Consider the following 15,641-nt stretch of genomic DNA (forward strand, 5'->3'; position numbering starts at 1 on the left):
GATTTATAAAATTCTTAGGGGGTGTTTGGCCTAGCTTTTTTTTATCTAAGCTTATAGCTTTTTTAGCTTATTTTTACAAAATAAGCACTAATGGGTGTTTGGTTTAGCTTTTTAAGCTTATGCTTATTAGCTTATATAAGCTAATTCTAATAAGCTTATGGGAACATGGTTATTTAGCTTATTTGTATAAGCTTATTTGAAGAAGATGGTTTTTTACTCATTTGCCCTCAAATGGTGGATTAACTTAACAAAATAACTTAACAAACAACTAAAGATTAATTATTAATTATTTTACCCACCGTTCAATTATATTAACTACCTGTATCTTTTTTGTATAACTATTGGCAACTAATAAAAGACAAAAAAAGAAATAATGCATGCTTTAAATTAATATAAGTGAAAAGATGCATGCTTTAAAGAAAAGATACTTTTGTATAACTAGCTGCATCTCTTTTGCATTTAATATTGCACCACTTCTTTCACACCATTTCCACCGATTAGTTGTCACCACTGTTTGCATTTAGTATTACACCTACCCCATATGCATTTCTATTAAACATATAGTATAACTTCATTCCATTCAAAACTGAAGCAAACTTCTGTCGTGAAAACTGCAGCCACATTGAAGCTTTATTAAAAGAAGCCAGTTTCATTCTTATGAAAACTGCAGAAAGTTAAGCAAATATGGAGAAAAGATCAACTCTTTTAATCCATCTACTATCTCTCAAACCATTAACTCTTGCCTTAAAAATCCTATTTATCAAACACTCATCTACCATTTATCAAGCATTCAAAAAATTTGCTTGAAGTGGAGTAATACCAACCTGTTTTCATATACTGATGTAATTTGTTCTCTTCGTTTTTACTTATTGAATTGTTTTCTCTTTGTTTTAATTTTCAAGTCATGGACTTGAACCATGATAATGACGTTGTTGTCATGAAAACTAAGAAGAAGAAAATAAGTTCATTATGGACGGATGATACTCATATGATATTTCTTGAGTTATGCTTGAATGAGGTTAGAGTTGGGAACAAGCCAACTGGTTACTTTAATAAATTTGGGTATGAGAATTTGGAAAAGTACATGAAAGAGCGTACTGGGAAAACTTTCGACCACAAGCAAATTAAAAATCATTGGGAAACTATGAAGAAAGAATGGAAGTTGTATGATCGTTTAATGAGACTTGAATCTGGAATTGGGTGGGATCCCGTGAGAAAGACCATTGATGCATCGGATGAATGGTGGGATAAAAAAATAAAGGTAATATTTTGTTTTTTTAAGTTTTTTTATAGTTCATTAAAATCAGTTTTGGTACACATACATTATACTCTTTGACCTTTTTAAAGTTGAAAATTTATGTTGAAAAAATGAAAGTTTGGTTATATCAGTTTTGGTATTATTATGTTGAAAAAATGAAAGTTTGGTTATATCATATTATAGTCAAATTAAGTTGACGATTTTAAGAGATATTTAAACGTTTGTTGGTATTATCAGTTTTGGTATTATTATGTTGAAAATTTATGTTGAAAAAAATGAAAGTTTGGTTATATCATATTATATGTACGTTGCCTCTTTATCAACAAACATTTAGATACATAAATTTAAATGGTTTGAGTTTTGTACAAGGAGATAAGGACCTTTCCAAGCTAAGAGGGCAAAATTTAGAGATGTATAAGATGTATTACGGGCCTTTATTTCGAGATTGTGTTGCAGTTGGAGATAACACTAAGACTCCTTCTAATTTTGCGAACATGATCGATAAAGATGAAGAGTTGATTGAAGGGAAAGGTGATAGTGACGATAAAGATGAAAAGTACCATTCCATGTTTGCTTAAACCTTATGTTTTGCTTAACTTTTTATATAAGTAATACTATTTATTTTATTCATTATAGATAAATATTACGTTGTTGATGTTGGATATCCAAATAATAGAGGTTATCTTGCTCCATATAAAGGAACCAACATTCGTTATCATCTACCAGATTTTCGTCGTGGAAAAACGGTTGCTAGTCGTGCTCCTAGAGGACCTAAAGAGATATTTAACTACCATCATTCATCATTGAGAAATGTTATTGAACGAACTTTTGGAGTATGGAAGGCTAGATGAGAGATATTACAACATATGCATGTCAATTACACCTACGAGATACAAGTGAAGATCGTGCTAACATCTATGGCAATTCATAATTATATTAGAAAAAAAGATACAAGTGATGAAGGATTTACCAGGGCGCAACAAGAATCTTACACTCCAAATAATGGTCGAGGATCTAATGACATTAATGAAGTAAATGAAGACACAAGTACACAACGTAGAATAGATGATTTATACATGAGTGCAGTTAGAGATATGATTGCAGGAGATCTAACCAAACCAAGATGAATGTTTATTGAATATTAATGTATTTTTGTATAAGTTTTACGTTATCATCGACATAAATTTATCCAAAAATGATGGTATAACTCATAAAAACAAAGTAGATACATATAAAATATAAGTTATGTGATAATATGTAACCATGCCCTTTTTGGTCATTTTACTAATATAAGCTAAATAAAAAAAGCTAACACAAACACTTAAAAAGAGCTTATCAACTTGTATAATATAAGCTAATTCAAACACTTAAAAATAGCTTATCAAATGAAAGAAAATAAGCATAGCTAGACCAAACACCCCCTTAGTCATCATATGTTTTGACCCTCTTTTTGAAAATTAATACTCATATAATCATATTATCCATTTGCTTAAAACATGTTGGACATGTATCTTTTTTGTAATTTTTGAATAAGTAATTCCTATATTGAGCTTTGAGGACTTAAATTTATTATGTCTCTATCCAAAAATTGGATTTTATCTTCGAAGGTGGAATGTTCCTTCTCGGTGATGTCATCTAATCATCTAACTCTAATAATTTCAACTAATGTGATGTGACATTCTCTCCTTTAATTTATTAATATTTTAAATTAATAGTATTAATATATTAAATTAACTCATAACTCTTATATTATTAAATTATGTAATATAGATAATAATATATTAAATATAAATAATTTTGACATATATTATTCCATTTTAACTTTCTGTTCAATTTCTTAACCTTTATTTTTTAAAGATTATATGGATTTTGTCTCTATTTATTTATGATTAAAATACTTAAAATCAAAAATAAATAATTAAATAAGTATTTAAATAAAATTTATATAATCTTTAATTTATGGTTCTCATCAACTGGAAATAAAGGAATCATGACAAACATGACATATCTCATCAACTGGAAATAAAGGAATCATGAGGCGATACTTAAGAATAGTACGGTACTCCACTGGCGACATATGTTGGCCTATCCCATTTATAGGTATAGCAAGAAGAAAATCTTAACCTTTATTTTTTAAAGATTATATGGATTTTGTCTCTATATATTTATGATTAAAATACTTAAATTAAAAATAAATAAATAATTAAATGAGTATTTAAATTTAATTTATATAATCTTTAATTTATATTTTAATTTATGGTTCTAATAAGATTAATAATAATTAAGTTATTTCTCATTATTGTAGAGAATATTTATATAAGATACATGGTTTACAAAATGAATATATGATTTATGAAACGAATACTATAACGAATACTATAACTAAACACTCTTATTAGTACATGAAAAAACTTTCTAAAGACTTGTTGAAGATCGATGCTCACTCTCCTCTCTTCCTCCTCCTTTTATATACCTCTCTTTTAGATAGACTCCGGATCTTTTTCTTTGTCTTTACCTCTTCACTTATCCTCATTACCTGGTTTTCTTGTAATTTCATTTGGTCAGGAGGTATTGAAGCCTGTCTTAAATGACCGATGCTCACTCTCCTCTCTTCCTCCTCCTTTTATACACATCTCTTTTAGATAGACTCCAGATCTTTTTCTTTGTTTTTACCTCTTCACTTGTCCTCATTACCTGGTTTTCTTGTAATTTCATTTAGTCACGAGGTATTGGAGCCTGTCTTCAATGACCCAAAGTCCACTTTTGAGAATTTCGACTTTTTTAGACACTAGTGCTTCCATTGTCACGCTCATACTTGTTCCTTAAGTTTGTGGTCATTGAGAAAACAAATGTTGGCTTCATATGAGTTGTTGAGACTCAATGTTGATGTATATCTTAGTCAGATTTTAAATCAGATCATTGGATTTCTTTTTAAATTGTATTTGAAGTATCGGATTTATAAAATCCTTAGTCGTCATATGTTTGACCCTCTTTTTGAAAGTTAATACTCATATTATCCTTTTTGCTTAAAACATGTTGGACATGTATCTTTTTGTAATTTTTGAATAAGTAAATCCTATATTGAGCTTTGAGGACTTAATTTTATTATGCCTCTATCCAAAAATTGGATTTTATCTTTGAAGGTCGAATGTTCCTTGTTGGTGATGTCATCTAATCAGCTAACTTTAATAAAGTGTTTCAACTAATATCACGTGACATTCTTTCCTTTAATTTATTAATATTTTAAATTAATGGTATTAATATATTAAATTAACTCATAATTCTTATAATATTAAATTATGTAATATAGATAATAATATAGTAAATATAAATAATTTCTACATATATTATTCCATTTTAACTTTCTGTTCAATTTCTTAACCTTTATTTTTTAAAGATTATATGGATTTTGTCTCTATTTATTTATGATTAAAATACTTAAATTATAAATAAATAAATAATTAAATGAGTATTTAAATTAAATTTATATAATCTTTAATTTATATAATCTTTAATTTATATTTTAATTTATGGTTCTAATAAGATTAATAATAATTAAGTTATTTCTCATTATTGTAGAGGATATTTATATAACACCTTAAGTTTACATTTGATCGATAGGATATACTAATGGGACGTGTTTGATTTGCTTTAGTTATTAACAATAACAAGTTTATAATTTAAAGCAATAACAACTAAAATCCCCCATCGGAATTCAGTTTTGGTCAATATCAGTCTAGTTCATTACGATAATGACACTTTGTATAACAACCGAAAGAAAAAACTAAAGAAATAAAATCGTTAAACTTCATAGTATAAAATATTTTGTGGTCATTTAAAAAAAAAGTTTAAACTTCAATATTCATGTCACAAAAATAAAAAATAAAAAAAAACATGATATGAAAGTGAAAAACCATTAACGAAATCTATAGTCAAACTAATGTTTAAGATTTAGCAGTACTAGCATATTATTCATGTTAGTGTTCCATTTCAAATTATTAATAATTCAAGTTGTGTAAATTATAAGTTTTAAGTTATGTATATAATGATAAACAAGGTAGGGATTCTAAGAGAAGTGAACCACATTTGAGAAACTTGAGAAACATTCTCGATCACACATTTTTCTAAGCTTTTCGTAATATACACACGTATAGTTTAGACTATATACATATATGTATATTGTCAAATCTTGAATTATACACATATGTATATAGTCAATTTTAAACTATACATATTTGTATATTACAAAAAGCTTAGAGAAAATGTGTGATCCAGAATGCTTTCCAAGTTTCTCAATTAGTCTAGTGCTTCTCATACGATCCTAACCCCAATCATTATTAGTTTTAAGTTTTAACTTACGTATAATGATAAACAATCATTATTAGTTATATATTGGTCTCATGTATAAATTTATTTCAAAATTATTCTATTTTTTCTTGATTATGGATTATCATTTTCATTGGAAGCAAAGTTCTTTAAAAATGTGTGCCTTTCCTAATTACTACTATATATTCTTGGTTATTTATTGATAACTAATCATAAGTAATGTTGCAAACACCTCAATGCTTTTGTCAAAAAAATTTGTGTTATAAATTCACAATTCATATACATTTATTTATTTGTAAGTATTTATTTTTCTCTCTATATATATGTACATAAAAACGATTGTGTTCTTCTAAACAGATGATTCCACAGCATCCTTCACATTTAACTGCATTTTTTGGTCTTTATTGATCTCCCCAGGAGCATAGCTGACCTGCATTCAGAAGTCAAACCATCGAACCCGAAAATAACTTTTTAAAGAAGAAAAAGTAAAGGAACGAACCTCCACAGGCAGCTCGACTGGGAATAAGTTTATGCTACTTGGATCGAAACTGAAACCACTGCACAACAAAGTGGATTGTGAACATCAAACCTTAAACGCAAATAGCTAGAACAACGATTTAAAAGTCAAAACACATTACTAATTCGGTATGCAAGGGTACCAATGTCTTTTAGCCACTGTGTTACTATGCAAATCTTTTGAACCTATGGTTTGTGTATTTTGATTGTTTCAAAAAAGAAATAAAAAAGATATGTACCTGCGAGCGATTACCAACTGCCACACATATGGAATGAAGAACTCTTCGGGGTGGCTTTCTTGCTCGTACGTGAACCGTAGTTGCGTGAACATCTACAAAATGAAAGGGGGATGTTTGTTGAGAAAATTTATGTGATAATAGAGTCATTAGTATTAGAATTAGTTGTATAATAATAAAATCTGGTTTTGAGAAAATAATGTGGTTGTAATATCCATGATTACCTTCATGCCGTCACCTCGCCAAAATTTGCAGTTTATGTTGATTAATTGAAGCACTTTCTCAACCGACCATTCTCCATCCAACTTTTGTGCGTCCATACGGCTGTTAAAAAAGTCCAACACCTAAAAAGCCACAGAATAGCATCAGCATCATGCACACTCAACATAATTAATTAGTTAATTACCATCCAGCATAAGTATATCACAAATTATAGATTTCGATTTTTGGTACATACAGAAAATATGTTCTCCAACAACTCATTGAAGCGTGGATGATTCCGGAAAGGTTGAAAAACCTCCTGCCTGTGCATAATTGCATATATCACCTGACACATGATACCATAAAATGTCAAAGGTTGCATATACTGACACGTGATACCTTAAAAATATAATGATCACCAATTACCTCTGGATTTCTCGGCAGTGCATAAGTCAGGATTCCGTTTAGTATTTCCAATACGATCCTCAGAAAGTCGGTATATATGTGCAATTCTGCTGACTGGAACAACGGATTGTAAGTAAGAAGATTATACAATAAGAAATAAAAAAAGAAAACGTTGAAATAATAACAATTTACTACCGTGTCCTCAGGAAGTTTATCATCGTCTTTGGGGTCACTATCGCTCATTTGCATTTTATCATTCTTTTGCTCTGCTAGTTTTGCATATCTGGATATTAGATTATGCCCATTAAAAACCAGTAATCAGAGGCTCATATAATATAAGACACAAAAAAAGACGAGGGGTAATGGCGTACTTGCGTGACAACATATCAAAAAGGCTAACCAGGCGTTGTGATGCATATGAACTTAGCCGATGCACGTGTGGCGCCATGTTAGCCAAAGCTGCAAGGCAATTGGTATGTAGATAAACATCCTGTTACATAAAACATCATTGTATAATGTTATGAAAATGTATACTTTGATACGATCATATGAATATATTGCCGTACCCGCATCTTAGACATGTTATACTTCACTGTCCGAATTAGAATGATGACCATGAGAGAACCGAGAGATGTTTGATGAAGAAGGCGTTCTTGATACCATGGAACAGAAGGCAAAATCTAACAAAATGTTGGTACATCAGGATAATAGTCTCATGTAACAAGGGGTGGGTTAACATACAATAGCCCCTTAACGTGCGATGCATACACGATCATCTGAACCACACATCTGATTCAATCTAGGGCTCAATTTAACGCGGTGCCATAATACATAAATAACTTTGAATTCAATTACACAATCGAGTGGGAAGGGCATAAGCATCAATTACAATTCAATCGAATCTTACGATTGAAGAACATAGACAAATTCAACCAATTTGATTGATTAGATGCATAATCTCTAATCGATTAACCGGATGATTCACAAGAACAATCTAAATAATTTGTTTATGATTGCAATTGACAAGAACCACAGAGTAATAATCTATGAGTTACAGTTACAGTGTAACAAATGTTGAAGACGATGGAGGTTGTTTTAAAAACACATGTTATGTATAACTACACATAACTAAAAAAGGCATGTTATGTTTAATCACACATGTTATGTTTTCAGATTCGCATGTTATTGTTAAAAAAACGCATGTTATTACACTTTATCTGATTTGCCTAATTTACCCTTCCCTCTGAAAATATGGAATTCCACGCAACGCAATTTGGTGGCTGCATACCTTCGCACGTTAAGAGCCTTTTGTATTTAAAACTTTCTCCATGTGACAAATACTTTAAAAGGGACTTTATATCATATAGCCAGGGCAGATAATATGAAGTTACCAGCTTGTGTATGCTAGCGTTAAAAGAAGAATCTTGACTAAGTATAAGTAGAATAATCAGCACCATATAGATTTGATTTGATGTTCTCCTTGAAGCATCGTAAAGTGTCTCCAACAACGGCATCAACTGGTCATTTAACAGTATGAAGACTCTTAGGCAAGATAAATGGGATGACCAGTAAAAAAGACAAACTAGTAAATAACTAAATATTCGGAGTTGCTTCATACCAATGTGTCTATATCAGTTCGAACGAGAACATATTCCAGAAAGTCTGAATTCCCGTGAACCAACGCATACAGTAGCAGAACTGCGGTTTCATCAGCCAAGCACCTGCAGAGGTTAATCAGATGTAGCAAAATGAGTGTGTTGTAATTTGTAAGGAATACGCTATATGAATGGTCTAAAATACAGCTATCGGATCAAAGTGAAACGGGCTCTCACATGCCAAGTGTGTCAAAGAGAGAAGCAAACGACAGTCTCACAACTGGACCGCTATGTGCATTTCCCTCGATATCCACCCGATCAACTGAAATACAGATTACATAATTCATAATGCAATAGTTGTAAAAATCAAGTACAAAATGATAACAAGATAAGAAGGAACTTACACTCAACATCCCTAACATTTTCCAAGGCTTTGCAATATGGGTTTTCAGCAAAATACGTTTCGTCTTTCAGAAGAGACTCGGAAGTGACACTAGTGTTGCTGTTTTTAACAGATTCCACAAGAATGCATTTACGATAATGAATGAGAAGAAGTAGTATATTGATACTGCTGTCAGCCAGTTGACTTCTAGAAGCTTCAACACTTGAATTGACAAAGTAGCTGAGTGGATATAAAACTATATTTGCTGCAAGTGAGGTATAGGGAACGTTTTATCAGATACATCATTGAAGAAATGAAATGCAATTTGGAACGTCCAAACATTAGTTGTACAAGAATTAAAACCCTGATAGAATCGTACTAACATGTGTAACATAATAGCAGACGTATTGCAAAAAATAAATATCTTTTTTTATCATAAGCGGTAAAACCAGTGTTCCTCAAAACTGTATTATATGGAAATGTACAGTTCACAACCTAGAAGATCATAGTCGATTTTGTTAGGATCAAAACGAGCACCAGAAATTGTGTGGTCCGGCCGCGGTGTGAAATCTACATCTACGGGGGCAACTAGGGTTTTCGTATCATTGAGTGATAATGATTACAAGTACAGGAGATTATACTTATAGACTAACATTACGGTTAACCCTTGCTAAACAAGAAACTACACCTAACTGATTAGAACCGGCCGGACCCTAACCTAATTCCCTCTCTAATTTTCAGCTATAGCATGTGGGCCAAAGCCTACATACTCCGCAACAGATTTTGTATGGTATATTGCATTTAGTAGGTGACTTTTATGAACTACTAACTTGTTTTGCCAACAATGTAAAAACATTATTCAGTAATGAAACTTTTCATCAATTATGATCTCTGGCTCTATATGTAGCAAGTTGAAAAAAAAGAACAATATAAGAGGCCATTTAAGATATACCAGCAGCGGAACCAACTCTCTTCAGTACACCAAGCTGATTTTCTTCAGACATTAAAGTATAAGATGCACTGCTTTTGGATCTTGGGCGTGAGATGTAGTTAAGCAGCAGTTTATGAACAACTAAACCTACCAAAGAACTTTCCTGCAAATTAAAAAAGCTTTTTTTCAAAAAACGTTGTTTCTTTCATTGTTGTATTAGGTTTCACCAAATGAAAATGGCTCACTAGTTTATAACTTTATATATTATACATCATTACTTTCATAAATCATAACTGATGTTACCTGACTCATAGCTGCATCAAGGAAAGGGTGAACATCATTCGGTCCAGGTGATGGCCCGGAAAGAAGTTGGGTAGACATAGCAATGAGCATGAAGTTCAACAGTTCATGATGCAGGAGATACGTCTTGGGACTGCGTATTTATATATAAACAAGAAAAGATTAAACAACAAACCTTTGCCTAATAAATGAATTAAGTAATTAGTAATAACCTGAAATATACCTTACATCCACTTTGCCAATATAGCTAAGCACAGCATGCATAACCATATTTATGATGTTCTCATCTGAGGCCAACAAGATAAGTTAATACGCCATTTTAATTAATAAAACTTCAAATTAGAGGATTATATCACAATGTAATATCACCTACCTTTATGCATATTGTCGGGTACCGTCTCATTCTCGTCTAGAGACAAATACAAATCTTCAAGGTTCTCACTTTTCAAATTTTCAATTGAATACTTTAAAAAAACAGATGATATGTACGATGCATTTACAGCCTTCATCGAAGCCGCCGAATCAGGGTTAGACAGCGACTCTTGCAAACACCACGTTAAGTGAACCAAGATCTTTGCAAGGTGCCTAGTAGAACTATTGTTCTGTGCTGCAAAATGAAATAAATTAATAAATCAATAACAACATCATAGTGCTAAATAGTGCATACATACAATAAATATATAGTGCCATGACACCAAGAGCACCTCCAACAGTGCCAAAAACCGACACCACCACCTATGCTCCATGTCGGATTGGGACGCAGATACCGAAGATGCTCTAAGTGTAGGTTTAATTTAACTATTTGAGCACTAACCTAAATCAATATCAAACTATAACAAATACTGTTAACTAAATAAAACATTTCCATAAGTCATATACATATACACTAATCAAATTTAAACCTAGTGTAACCCTAATTCAGAAACAGAACTAACCGAATGTGTGGCAAGCTTGTTGAACACGATTAGCAGGCCAATGGAGATCAAACGGAAGCTCCAGTAACTTCTGCCAGTAATCAGAGTTTAACGGAAATGTTTTACCGCCAACGAATGTTCCGATTAGAAACTCAGCCGTGTCCTGCGACACCTCGCCGCCCCACCGCGGCGTTGAAGGACCGGTCCCCATCCAATTTGGCAATAACCGCAGCGGTGTAATAATTGGAACCTAATTCGAGAGATCTGAGTTGAAAAGTTGAGTGAATGGAGACCTGCAATGTGGAGATCTTGAAACGGTGGTGATGACGTAGGATCGTTGGTGTCGGTGACGGTGAGATTAAGATAAATGGTTGAATAGTGGCAGTAGATACGAATATACGATACATACAGCAGGAAAGGTGAAAAATGGGAGAAATTTTCTGTTGAAAAACCAAAATTGATTTGATGTTAAACTACAACAAACAAACAATTGAGGGGAAAAATAAAAGGTTGATGAACAAGGCTAGAGTTTTCGTACGTGGAAAATAATAATTAAAAAATTACAAGTTTTGTACTTTATCTTTATACCATTTTTTAGACGGTGTCCTTTTTAATGAATGTTATCCTTTACTAGGTATTTTCCTACAAGTTTAGTCCTTTACACCCAACCCAGTTAAAAAACTCTGTTAATTGTTGACAGGCGGTGTCCTTTACTAGGTATTTTGTTGCAAGTTTAGTCCTTTACCTATGTATTTTGTTGCAAGTTTAGTCCTTTACACCCAACAATTAACAGGGTTTTTTAACTGGGTTGGGTGTAAAGGACTAAACTTGCAACAAAATACCTAGTAAAGGACACCGTCTGTCAACATTCGTTAAAAAGGACACCGCCTGAAAAGTGGTATAAAGATAAAGGACAAAACTTGTAATTTTTCCATAATAATTTTCGTGGATGGGATTAGGGGTGTAAAGTATTCAGTTTGTATCGGTTGAGAAAACTTATTTGAGCGAAAGCTATAGCTTTTATTTAACCTCATTTAATAAATGAGTTTAAATGGTATCGGGTAGTAATACTGTATTTTCCGAACAAAAAGATTTCCAATATCAATTCAGCATCATTTTTTTGCGTTTTTTTTACTAGTGTCGGTTTTTACCTTCATGTAGCGATACCGAACAAGACCGTACCGGTATTTTCGATACTAGTATTAACTCGATATCAGTTGACACCAAGCTTATCCCAACCTGTGATATTAAAAAATAAGTAAAGTTAAAAAGTAAAGAAAATAACTTTTATTATAATATTAATTAAATAATAAAAGTATTAAAAAAGTTATATATTATTTTAATATTAAAATTTCCATATTATAAATTTGCAACAAGTTGTTGCTTTATATTGTTGTAATACATGCATTGGGGGTTTTTCAAAAAAAAAAGTTGCATTTTTCACTTTTAACCCAAAAGGTTTTATCTTTTACATTTTAATCCCTTTTATTTTTATACTTTTAACTCAAAGTTTTTCAACTTTAACAATTTAACCACAACACTTTTCTATTTTCAACTTTGATCCCCCATATTTTTCTTCTTTTGCATGTTTTTCGTTTTACGTTTCTTTTTATATTTTGCGAGTCAACACGCCACAACGTGCGTGTGAGGTTCAACGTTTTTTCCCGTCTGACAAGCCAATCGCAGTGCGCCTATTTTTCTCCATGTGACAAGTTCGTCGCAACGCGCAGGGTCCTAAAATCTAAAGGCTTTTAGAATGTTTTCGTGATTATTTTATGAATGTTTTGTAAATTTTGTTTAGATCCAAGTGGAGTCAAATTGTCGTTTTTTTTTTCCTTTTTTAAGAGCTCTAATTAATCTCTTTTCATTATACATGTCAACTTTTGCGTTATACCCGTTACGTTTTCTATGTATGACTCGGGTCATATATAATACGTTATGATTTTACTCTATAATTTGATCTACTTTATGTTTTGATCCAATCGTAATGTTTATATAGGTTATATTGAGTTTAATCAAATACGTCAAAATGCGTGTTTTTGTATGGTTAACGCATCACATAACGTTTGGACTAATCCATTCGATGTTTGCGAAGAATCCGCGCCGCAACGCGCGCAAGTCTTAATGCTAGTTAATATTCATTAGCTTCTAATTTTAATATATATATATATATATATATATATATATATATATATATATATATATATATATATATATATATATATATATATATATAGGGTGGGGTTCGGCTACAAAGTCTATTTTTCCTACAAAGTGTACAAAGTCGTAAAACACCACAATTTCAGTTATATAACACACTCAAAACCCACAAATAACATAGTGAAGATTACTAAAACAAAATATCCAAACTCTAAGAGTCCTTAAAAACTTCAACCACACCATCGTACAACTATGAATATAAAACACAACATGATAATCAACATAAAACACACTAATATTAGTCATTCGATAATCAAAGTCTTATCATCCAAAACACAACACAAAACCCACAAATATGGTGTTTTAGTAATCTTCACTATATTATTTGTGGGTTTTGAGTGTGTTTTATGGCTGAAACTGTGGTGTTTTATGACTTTGTACACTTTGTAGGAAAAATGAACTTTGTAGCCAACTCCCACCCTATATATATATATATATGGTCAGGATTTAGAGAAAACGGTGAAAAACGCCATATTTACTACTATATACAATTCATCTTAGAAACGTCAAAAAACCCAAACATCAAACACACCAAACTCAAAAACGCCATATTTTACTATATACCAATCATCTTAGAAAACGCCAAAAAAAAACCCAAACATCAAAGATTCCAATCGACGTTTCTTTTAGATACACTATTTTCTCAGTAAAACGCCAAAAAAGGCAAACATCGTTTCTTATATAGTCAACATTGTTCTACGCGAAGTTTCGCATAATGCATTCTTAGCTGAGGGGTGTAACTCAATAACATTTTGCTGCATGAGATGGACAAATCTTCAAGAAAAAGATGTTGATGTCAGACTTATGTCATTTTTTATGCTTTGTTATTGATGGATATTTGAATGACATGAAAAGACGGATGACACTGATGAGTAGGTTGAAGATAAAGATGAACTTCAAACAAAAAACTCACGTCATTTTGTGCTTCCAAACGGCCACAAAAAATCTACTTCAACAAACAAAAAAACAAAATGAAGCATACCAAAGTGAAGATTTGGAAGATGAATTGTTTTTTTTTTTCAGATGTTTGTTATGTATTTTTCAGCTAAGAACAAATACATTATTTTTCAAAATAATAATAATAATGATAATAATAATAATAATAATAATAATAATAATAATAATAATAATAATAATAATAATAATAATAATAAAAACACCACACAGACAAAATGCTTGTGAAATGCTATCATGCCATAAAACGCCCAAAATTCCCAAACTATAATAAAATTACTTTGGACAAATATTATTAAAAACAAAAAAAAGTATAAAACAAGGTACAAGAGAATCGAACAAAGTGACATCTTTATCTAAACCACATTAAAAATACAAAATGCCAAAAACTACGTAACGCCACTAAAAACGCCAAACTTGGAAGATGGGACGTCTATCGCCCTAAACTCATAAAAGCTGAACAAAACAATAAAATACACACAGTAACTGAAAAGACGGTTACTTTATTATTATCATTTATTATAATAAAATCCCGCCTAAACTACGCGCCAAAAAACATCCTATAAGAGAGACGTCTCTGCACAATGAATTGATCACACCCAGAAAATAAACGCCATGTTTCCTAGAAACAACTCACTTTAAACGCGAAAAAAGTAGCTAAGAAAACCACAGATGGCAAAGCTCGTTTCTTATATATTGAGGATTGTTCTGAATGAAGTTTCATTGAATGGATTCTTCTCTGAGGTACGTATCTCTATAAGCTTTTCCTGAATGAGATGGAAAAATACTCAAGAAAAAAAGACTGATGACATTGATATGTCATCATGTAAGCTTTGTTCTTGATGTATATATTGACGGCATGAAGGGATCAATACCAGTGTAAAAATGTTATTTTGGACTCCATTATTACAATAGCATTCGAGCAGGCGTTGATCTTCAACATGTCATCAAACAAGAATACATCAAACCAAAATACAGGATGCCACTAAATAAGGTTCTTCTAAAGACGGGCATTATGTAGGAAAATTGGCATCTAGCTAAGGTATTCAAAAAGGTTCAAAACGCCAAAAGAAATTCAAGAAGAAGAGGCTGATGACAGTGAAGATTTGGATGGGAAATTAGATTAGCATTTTTAATTTTTTTTTTTCGTTTCCTATTGTTTGTTATCTAATTCTATGTTGTTTATTATCTAATTCTCTACTAATAAAAAATTGATTGTAAAACGCAAAAAACTATAAACACCAAAACGCCGAATACTATGAAAACTGTGAGAACGGGTGCTAACAAAGCACGTTGTTGCTATATAAAACGCCAAAAAAGGCCAAACATTGTATTATTAAAAAACAACACTAATAGACTAAACGCCATTAAAACAATGTATAAAACAACGTGCCATCTTTATC

At 31.5% G+C, this 15,641-nt stretch overlaps 2 protein-coding genes across 4 annotated transcripts; one reads left to right on the top strand and one right to left on the bottom strand.

Moving 5' to 3' along the window:
- Window positions 1-534: 534 nt before the first annotated feature.
- LOC110885093 (L10-interacting MYB domain-containing protein-like) lies at window positions 535-2,429 on the top strand. Of its 2 annotated transcripts, none has more exons than XM_022132795.2 (3): window positions 535-1,261; window positions 1,636-1,789; window positions 1,895-2,429. In XM_022132795.2, exons 1-3 carry the CDS (start codon window positions 905-907, stop codon window positions 2,107-2,109), a joined length of 726 nt encoding a protein of 241 aa, XP_021988487.1. In that variant the 5' UTR covers window positions 535-904; the 3' UTR covers window positions 2,110-2,429. The 2 variants fall into 2 exon arrangements, with proteins under 2 accessions (XP_021988487.1, XP_021988488.1); XM_022132796.2 differs by having other exon boundaries at window positions 537-1,261; window positions 1,636-1,814.
- Window positions 2,430-5,824: 3,395 nt separating this feature from the next.
- LOC110885095 (dymeclin) lies at window positions 5,825-11,614 on the bottom strand. 2 transcript variants are annotated; one of them, XM_022132797.2, is made up of 18 exons: window positions 11,086-11,614; window positions 10,524-10,757; window positions 10,374-10,437; window positions 10,154-10,283; window positions 9,872-10,013; window positions 8,942-9,184; window positions 8,775-8,859; window positions 8,561-8,663; window positions 8,334-8,459; window positions 7,509-7,622; window positions 7,314-7,432; window positions 7,138-7,225; window positions 6,964-7,056; window positions 6,794-6,883; window positions 6,561-6,680; window positions 6,340-6,431; window positions 6,084-6,141; window positions 5,825-6,014 (listed from the first exon to the last, which is right to left on the bottom strand). In XM_022132797.2, exons 1-18 carry the CDS (start codon window positions 11,273-11,275, stop codon window positions 5,934-5,936), a joined length of 2,172 nt encoding a protein of 723 aa, XP_021988489.1. In that variant the 5' UTR covers window positions 11,276-11,614; the 3' UTR covers window positions 5,825-5,933. The 2 variants fall into 2 exon arrangements, with proteins under 2 accessions (XP_021988489.1, XP_035834371.1); XM_035978478.1 differs by having other exon boundaries at window positions 10,524-10,752; window positions 11,086-11,512.
- Window positions 11,615-15,641: the final 4,027 nt, after the last annotated feature.

The sequence above is a fragment of the Helianthus annuus genome, chromosome 10 (assembly GCF_002127325.2).
Source record: "Helianthus annuus cultivar XRQ/B chromosome 10, HanXRQr2.0-SUNRISE, whole genome shotgun sequence".
In the NCBI taxonomy this organism is placed as follows: domain Eukaryota; kingdom Viridiplantae; phylum Streptophyta; class Magnoliopsida; order Asterales; family Asteraceae; genus Helianthus; species Helianthus annuus.

What these genes read in the sequence shown, in the direction of transcription:
- LOC110885093 (XM_022132795.2), top strand. Translation starts at nt 905, where the DNA reads ATGGACTTGAACCATGATAATGACGTTGTTGTCATGAAAACTAAGAAG. An exon ending in GGTGGGATAAAAAAATAAAG is followed by an intron (nt 1,262 to 1,635) that starts GTAATATTTTGT and finishes CAAGGAGATAAG; the next exon opens with GACCTTTCCAAGCTAAGAGG. An exon ending in AGAGTTGATTGAAGGGAAAG is followed by an intron (nt 1,790 to 1,894) that starts GTGATAGTGACG and finishes TATTCATTATAG; the next exon opens with ATAAATATTACGTTGTTGAT.
- LOC110885095 (XM_022132797.2), bottom strand. Translation starts at nt 11,275, where the DNA reads ATGGGGACCGGTCCTTCAACGCCGCGGTGGGGCGGCGAGGTGTCGCAG. An exon ending in TTGATGCAGCTATGAGTCAG is followed by an intron (nt 10,014 to 10,153) that starts GTAACATCAGTT and finishes TTTAATTTGCAG; the next exon opens with GAAAGTTCTTTGGTAGGTTT. An exon ending in CTCTTTGACACACTTGGCAT is followed by an intron (nt 8,664 to 8,774) that starts GTGAGAGCCCGT and finishes TAACCTCTGCAG; the next exon opens with GTGCTTGGCTGATGAAACCG.